At 55.8% G+C, this 8,249-nt stretch overlaps 1 protein-coding gene across 1 annotated transcript; it reads right to left on the minus strand.

The window, feature by feature from the left end:
• Positions 1-349: 349 nt before the first annotated feature.
• On the minus strand, positions 350-4,525 carry LOC138420884 (proteoglycan 3-like). Its single transcript, XM_069554542.1, has 6 exons — positions 4,340-4,525; positions 3,839-3,972; positions 3,108-3,403; positions 2,510-2,629; positions 1,266-1,377; positions 350-511 (listed from the first exon to the last, which is right to left on the minus strand). Exons 2-6 carry the CDS (start codon positions 3,897-3,899, stop codon positions 453-455), a joined length of 648 nt encoding a protein of 215 aa, XP_069410643.1. The 5' UTR covers positions 3,900-3,972; positions 4,340-4,525; the 3' UTR covers positions 350-452.
• Between the last annotated feature and the right edge of the window lie 3,724 nt (positions 4,526-8,249).

Genomic DNA, 8,249 nt, shown 5'->3' on the forward strand with positions numbered 1-8,249 from the left:
CTGACACACCCCTGCATTTTGGAAAGCCGCCACTCTGCCCCTAAAGTGCAGGCGTTATTGAATCCAAATGAAGAGGGCTCCTCAACAGAGGCATCCTCCTCCAGACCCTGTGGGGGACTTCAGGAGCAGGACCCCCGCCCGGTCCCCGCTGCCCCCAGGGGCCACTGCAGTGAAGCCCCCCCCCCCCCGGTGCCACCCGCTCCCCCACCCCCGCCAGCAGGAGGCCCTCTCCAGCTGTTGCTTCTCAAAGTCCCCCCGCCCTGCCCGCAAAGCCAGAACGAGGCTTCCAGGATTCTCCAACCCAGAGGACTCCTCCACAGTGCGCAGCAAGGAGACAACAGTCAGGAGATGCGGTGAGAACATGGCTTTATGACCCAGAGTGGCTGAGGGGCAAGGGGGCCGAGGCTGGGACCCGGCAGGCGAGGCGGGGGGCAGGGTCTCCCACCTCCGGCTTAGTAGGAGCAGATGAAGGGCAGCCGCCTTTTGCACGGAGCTCTTCGCCAGTGACCCCCTTCAGGCAGAGAGCACAGTAATGTCAGTTCACCTGAGCGTGGACTGTGTCCCCCAGTGCCCGGGCAGGCACCTCTCAGCTGACCTTTGCGTGCCAGCCTGAGGGCTGTGTGTCTCCCCATGTCCCAGCTAACCACGATCACTGATCTCCTCCCTTGCAGAGGCAGTGTGCTAAGGGACAGCCCATGGACTGTCCTTTCACCCTCACAGTGACGCCAAGAGGTCAGGGCTGTCAGCACTCCCATTTCACAGATGGGAAAACTGAGGCTTAGTGGGATTGGTAACCTGCCCCGATCTCAGCAGACAAGTAGCGAATGGAGCCAGATGTGGACCTCAGCCACCTGACTGCAGCCCGTGTGGTCTTTGCCCCTCTTCTAAACTCCCACACGTCAGGCAGCCGTGCTGTTGGGAGCTGGGGAATCATCTGTCAGCTGGCCCTAGTTCCCACATCTTTCCCGTGTCCCACGGCCACACCTCCCGTTTCCGAGTGTCCCTCCCGTCTGTTCCACACTCACTCCTTGTCACCATCCCATCAGAGGAAGGGAAGGAGCCTCGCTGAGTCTGGAGAACACAGAGCCCCCAGCCCCATCCAGGACCCCTCTCTGTGGCTCTGAGGATCCCTGCCCCTCAGCCCTGCTCACGCACAGGGCGGGGTTCTCTAGTGGGGCAGGGTGTGAGGGGAGGCGTGTCTGTGCAGCTCAAAGGGGTGTGTGTGCGAGTTCACCCAGCCTTGTCCGGGTGCCTGGCCCCCTCACCTCTGGTGCACAGGGCTACACAGCGGCCTCTCCCACACGTAGGTTGTCCTGCAGCCCAGTAGGTAAAATTCCAACAACTCCCATCGGTCCAGAGAAATCTTCCGCACCGCAACTAGAGGAGAGAGAGGCTTGGTTAGAGGGCACAGGCCCAGGAAGACAGGCGCTGGGGCTCCTGAAAGTCCCCTCAGCATCCCTTCTGGACACTGTGTCTATAATCTCCTCTCGCTGTGTCACCTGGCTAGGACCCCCCGTACAGACACACGCCTGAGCGTTTTCAGGCAGTGACATGGAAGAGCAAACATCGCTTCCAGCTCTCAGGCACAGCAGGCTTCTCAGCCTTCACTGAGCAGACAGTCTCCTAGCGATCTGGTGGAAATGCGGATCCTGATTCGGGAGGTCTGGGGTGCGGCCCAGGGTCCTGTATTTCTACAACTACCAGGTGATGTTGAGACTCTGGTCCCGGGACCACACGTGAGCAGCAAATGTGACGGCGCTTATTCAGGCACAGCCCCCGGGTCACTCTGAGAGAAGGACTCCCTCAGAGATGAGGACACTGAAATATGGAGGCAGGCATTCAGCCACTGAGGGACCAAGCTGGGTATGAACTTTCGTCTCCTGACTCCAGTGATCTGCTAATTAACATTTCACAGCCAGCTTTGGTGGAAAGTGTGAGGCAGAGGAAAGAAAGAACCCTGATTTATAATAATTGTCCATTTCTCTGGTGTAAGTGCATCCACCATGGCAGATTTCAAGCTGCAAGAGAGAAGCCCCTGAACACGGGTGAGGAAGAGACGCGCTCAGTCATCACGTCTCCTAAGTCAGCACAAGCCAGCTTCCAGGCCAGGATGAGGCTCGATGGGTCAGGTGGTGCCTTGAGGCTCTCAGAAGCGCCTTCCCTGGTGGCCCAGTGTTGAAGAAGCTGCCCGCCCTTGCCGGCGCCGTGGGTGCGTCCCTGGTCCTGGAAGGCCCCGCGTGCCACAGAGCACCAACTTGCGCTCCAGCTTCTGGGCAGGGAGTCTCGATTCTGTGCGCCCCAGCAAGCAAAGCCACCTCAATAAGAAAGCCATGCCCCACAGCCAGAGGGTGCCCCAGCCACAACTAGAGAAAGCCCGGGTGCAGCTAAATATGAATGCAGGAAAAAGGCTTTTAAAGGCCAGGGGATTGACTTCCCAGTGTTAAACCAACCTTTTTAAAAGGACAGAAAGAATGAGCTTCCTCTCCCTGGACATTGGCCCCTCACTGACCTGACCTCCGATCCAGACCTGTGCCTGGTTGATCGTTACGCACAAGCGATGGATGAGACAGTTGACACTCGAGCTGTGGATGGAGGCGAGGTTGCCTCGGTAGCACCTCCTGCAGACTCTCTGCAGAGAGAACGGGCGGGAGAGAAGACTTGTTTTCACGTTAAGTTCCTGAGTCTCCAGGACAGACCCCACATCACTTTGCAAATCAGGAATCCGGAATCTGCTGCTTCCCCTTAATCCCATCTCTGTGCCTTTATTTTAGATTTCATGGGGGCTCAGCTGGTAATAAAATCCGCCTGCAACACGGGAGACCTGGGTTTCATCACTGGGTTGGGAAGATCTCTTGCAGAAGGAAATGGCAACCCACCCAGTACTCTTGCCTGGAAAATTCCATGCACAGAGGACCCTGGTTGGCTACAGTCCATGGGGTCGCAAAGTGTAGGACAGGACTGAGCAACTTCACTTTCTTTCTTTCACTTTCTTTTCTGAAGCATATTAGGCTAAGAGAACCACTAGTCTAAATAATAAGAAACTGAACGTTGAATCCAATCCTGTCTCTCCATCCCTGGTCCCCCATAGCAGCCTTGATGCCATATACCTGAGCATTCTTAAACCTTCTTGGAGTCCGCACCATCGTGTAGCGGCAGCTCTTGCACTCAGGACTGCCTGGAAGTTGCACTGTCTCCTCTTCCTTGGGGCACTGCACGTCCTCATCTAAGTCATCTGGGTCTGAATCCCCCTCATAATCGTCATGGGCGTCCTCGGCCTGCTCTCCCCCTGAATCAAGCACCTCACCACTCAGGGCCAGCTCTCCTTCCTGCCCCCCTGAACCTTCCAGATCCTGGCTCAGGTCTGCCGGTGTCTGCGGACTGCCCATATGGGAGGCATCCTTCTCTGCAAAAAGAAATAACCCGCCATCAGACCAGCTACCACCTTCCTCCAGGACCACGGACAGCTCTGATGGCTCCACTCAGTCTTCCTAGGGACCCCATCTGGAACCAAAGACTGGAAGGATCCCTTGGGGGTTGGATGAGCCAGAATTCTTGCATCACACACAAAAATGCATGAGAACCTGATGCCAGCTGACACCACGTGCGGGTAATTTGGGAGTGAGAGATGTGAGAAACCCTCCTCTTCACAGGTGAGTGTTTTTCCTTGCAAAGGAACCCTGGGGGAAAGTTCAGGCCACAGCTCTGGGTCCTGGAGAAATCTAACAAGAGAGGGGCTGGGGCAACTGCAGAGGGGCCTATGGCCCTGGACCTGCAAGAGCCAAAAACGATGCAGGAAAGAAGAGACGAAGATGTTTGAGAAGGGAAGGGGAGCACTCACCCAGGTAGAGAGCAGAAACTGTCCCCAGCAGGAGAAGGGGCAGCAGCAGGCAGCCTTTCATGTCCCTGCAGTCTTGTGACAGACACACAGCTCCACGTTCCCTCCTGGGGACTTGCCTAGTGTCTGCAGGGCCCCTGGAACACAGTGGAGAGGCAGGGTCTGCTCAACTGGTAGATTGAAGGGCAAAGTGGAGAGCTTCCTTGTCCCCCAGCGAACAGACCCCGAGCTGGAGGATCAGGGGAAGAACAGGGGCTCGTCAGCTCAAGTCCCTTTCCCTGAGAGCGCCTCACTGCTCCCTGGGACAGCACGCAGCTCAGGCCAGCGCTCCTGCAGGAACAGGCGTGCTCACCTTCAGGGCCAGAGTCAGACCCACTGGGGAAGAAGGGGCAGGACAGTGGTCATTATGGGGGAAAGGACCAGAGTCCCCGGCATGTCCCATACAGAGCCCGGGTTCTTCCCAGACCCGGACCTGTCCTCCCGGGGAAGCCAAGGGACACTTACCTCCTGAGAGTCTGAAGCCTCCGCTCTCAGCCTCTGGCTGTTGGCACACAGAAGCTGCCCTTATACCGGGCTTTGGGGAAGTGGGAAGAGGCCAGGGGGATTGCCCCAGACTCGGGGGTTGGACAGCGGGGCTGATAAGAGGTTGGCTCAGTCCTCCCACCGCTGGGCCCTGCTCTCTGCTGGGACGGGAGGGCCCTGCCTCCTGTTTGGACATAGGTGCCCTAACACCCTAGTATGCTCCTGAAGCCCCCGTGACTACTGTCCAGACTGAATTTTCATCAGTGCCCTAAAGGGTCCAGGTCTGAACAATCCTCTTCAGTCCCAGAAGCAGCCTTCCCTGGGTCAGTTTTCCAGCAAATGCCGTGGAGGATCCAGGGAGCAGGGAGAGCAGGGGGAGGAGGGGGAGGCTCGGGGGGCTCGGCCTCCTGAGCTCTGGTGGGGGCCACGTGTGCGTGCTTCCTGTGTGGCACATCCCAAATCCTCACCTTCCTAAGCTCGGTCCCAGGATAACGTGCGATCAGCCCGACTTCACTGATGTGAAGAATGAGATTAGAGAGGGCCGGTGCCTTGCCAAGTTCCTGTGGGAATGAGGGAGCTGGGATACTAAGCCTCTGAGGCTGAAACCCTTCTCTCCCTGTCTCTGTCTGTCCCCCTCTTTCCCCTCTCCACTCTCTTCCTGTCTCTCCCTCTCCTGTCTCTCCATCTCTTTCTCATCTTTAAGATGAAGAATGAATGCTCTTTCCATTATACTGTGACTCTCCATCAAGGTTCTCAGCCTTTGCAAAGTTATTGCTGGGACTCAAATCATTCTTTCAGGGGGGTTGGCGGAGGGGCTTCCTATGTTTTGTACAAAGTTTAGCACCGTTGAGTCACTCGGATACGTCTTCACACCTTTCCAAATGTCCGCTCGAGAGCAAAACTGCCTCCCTGAGGTTCACGGACCTAGTGGAGGCCTTGTTGTGCAGCCTCGAGGCAGATCTTCTCATCAGGAAGCAGCAGCCGGAGTGGAGACCTTCGCACGGAGCCTTCCGGTTCTTGAGGGCCACGCTTCCCTTGCAATCCACCAGCCCCCACGGTCAGCGCAAGGGGCATCAAACGAGGCACTCAGCTCAGCTGCAGAGTTCAGCAGTCACGGTAAAGAAACATTTCATGCAATCTTTCTTAAAAATCAGAATCGATGCAAAAGCACCATGATGAGCAGAATGTCAAGATTTCATCAGCCAAGTTCCAGCCACATTCACGGCAACCAAGGAGAGGCCAGCAAGGGCTGAGGCTTGATTTTGCCAGACGTCATGGCCCAGAGCCCATGGACCCGTCAGGGTGTTGCCTCCACTCTGGGGTAGCCTAGCTGGGCAGTGTAGTTCTGTACCTTGGGTTCCAGCCCAGTGCTCAGGGCACCAGGGACGGGTCACCCAGTCTTTCTTGCCTGGCCTCTGCTCTCCCCGGGGCCCTGCAGATGGAGAAGTGTCTGAGGCCACTTCTGGGCTGATTGCAGGGTAACGGTCCCAGCCGTTATCTCCCGGGGCCAACGGACCCGACCCTCAGCTTCTCTACCTGACTTGGGGTTGGGGGGATTGGTCAATTCCAGAGAGGGAAAACCTGGTCTTCACATTTCAAGCTGGAGACGTCCCTTGGATGAGGAGTGGAGAGCTAGGTGTCCCTCCATTCTCCCAGTCAAGGCCCCAGGCCAAGGACACGATTTCACGCAGCAGGTGGGATGACGAATAACATCAGCTACTGTTGCAAACCAGCGCATGATATGTTTTTCAAGTGCTGCTTCATTTTAACGGGTCTGTTTCCCAAGAAACGGCCTCTCAGAGAGCTGAAATAAGTTGCCCAAAACCACTGGACAAGTCAGAGACAGGCCTTCCGGCTCCTTATCCTCCTGCCTACCCTTGGCCTCATGTCCTTGGATGCCCATCCATCTGGCCGGCCCCACCCCTAGGTTCACCCTCAGCAGAGACATCCCAGTAACTTCAGGGACCCCCTCGACATCCCGGTGCTGCCTGCCCGATGTGAAACTGGAAACAGCTTTCCTGCCTTGCCATGAGGCAGGCGGATTCTGAGTTCCCCCATCAAGTGCCGAACCCACACTCCCTGCAGGGGAAGCTCAGTCTTAAGCAAGGGGCTGGAAGTCTGGACATCACATTGCTGAAGCTCCACCACCGTCCCAACGCTGTGCTTCATTAAGGCTTTTGCATCCTTATCCCGCTTCCTTAATCCTTCCGTTCACCTGAGGGCCTTAGGCACTGCCATTCCAGTCGACAGCTCCCTCAGACAGGGTCAGCGACTAGCCCAAGGCCACACAGCAAGTCCAAAGACGCACGTCTGAGCCTAGTGTCTGACCCCCACGTCCTTGCTGTCTTTGATTCGCTCAGTCATCACCCATTAGCTAATGGCGCCTACCTTTTCAGCATCCGTGAGACCCCACCTCTCTAGCTTACTGCTTGCGTCGCTGTTCATAGCGGTTTCAGCTCTGCCCCTTGTGTGAGGTCCATCCAGCCCCACGTCACGCAGAGGGCAGTGTGCTGTGATGTTGAATGCAATCGCCACTCCAGAGTCAGCCACTCGGCGCTCAGTATTCCCATCCACAAACCAAGGCTAATGACAGGACCTACCTCTAACGAGATCTGCTCCAGTAACGCTCTGAGGACGGTACAAGGCATGCGGGCTTGGGGGTAGCCTTTGTCAGGAAACCAGGACCCAATTGTCCCCTTGGGCAACCAGTAAGCCCAAGAGTTGCTTGAGGGCCCACTCTGTGCATTTCAGAATGATGTAAGGAACTCCAGGGATTCTGCTGAAAAGACGCCAGCTGAGTTGCCTAGAGCTTAGTTAGCATCATTTTGGAGGGGAAAGAGGACAGGCAAGCCCGTATTTGGGGATATCAGGCCAGTGCTCTAATTTTATTTAACATGTGTCTTAAGGGTGGTTAACATGCATCCTCTCACCTGCACTGTATCGTAGACTGCTCGGGGAATTGTCACACAGGAAATTTACCATGTGATGGAGCCCACATCAAGATACAGAACCTTTCCATGAGCCCAAATGTCTCCTGGTTCACTTTAACCCACCAAAGGGTAGAAGTCACATTTCTGCCACAAACACCCCGCCAACAAAGGAGATTTGTGAGGAACAAACTGAAGTCTCCCTTTGAACAAAGTCTCAGAGCCCAGCACACGTTTAATGCTTAACAAGCGAGGGACTTTGTTAATCTTTATTATTAATTCTGGAACAAAGAGAAGCAACGTCTCCCCAAACCAGAACACAACGTCCCGAGGACAGGAGCAAAGGCTCTGCTCCAGCACAGGGCTGAACCCGGGAGTTGTGTCGGAAAACCACTGTCACGGAAATCTAGACAGCAGCAGTTACAGCGGACCTCAGCTTGATTTCTTAATTTTTCACCCCACCCTGCAAACTTGAGTAAGTAGCCTCTCCTATCGGGGCCACACTCAAAACATTCAGGTTCTTAATTTGCTTCTTAAGACCGGGAGGTGGGACTTCCCTGGTGATCGATTGGCTAAGACTCCAAGCTCCCAAATCAGGGGCTGGGGTTGCATCCCTGGTGAGGGAGTTAGATCCCACTTGCTGCCTCGAACAGAGCCTGCGAGACACAGCTGCTGAGCACCTGAGCTCCAGAGACCAGGGCCACAGCTAGAGGAGACTGTGAGCTCCAAGGAAGACCCAGCACAGCCAAATCAAATGAAGAAATAATAAAACAATGCTTACAGGAGGTTTTCATTTGCCTCTAAGACCCTGGGACCTTCTGTTCTTCTATGTGTTTGAGGAGTTCTGGAGAAAAGGGCTTCACAGCATTGTCGTCGTACTTTCTGCTCACTGCACCCTCCCCAGCTAACGGGGTTCAGGATACCCTCCTTCCTCACCTCGGACTGGGACTCCCTCGGCCCCAGCG

This window comes from Ovis canadensis, chromosome 15 (genome assembly GCF_042477335.2).
Source record: "Ovis canadensis isolate MfBH-ARS-UI-01 breed Bighorn chromosome 15, ARS-UI_OviCan_v2, whole genome shotgun sequence".
NCBI classification, from domain to species: Eukaryota; Metazoa; Chordata; class Mammalia; order Artiodactyla; family Bovidae; genus Ovis; species Ovis canadensis.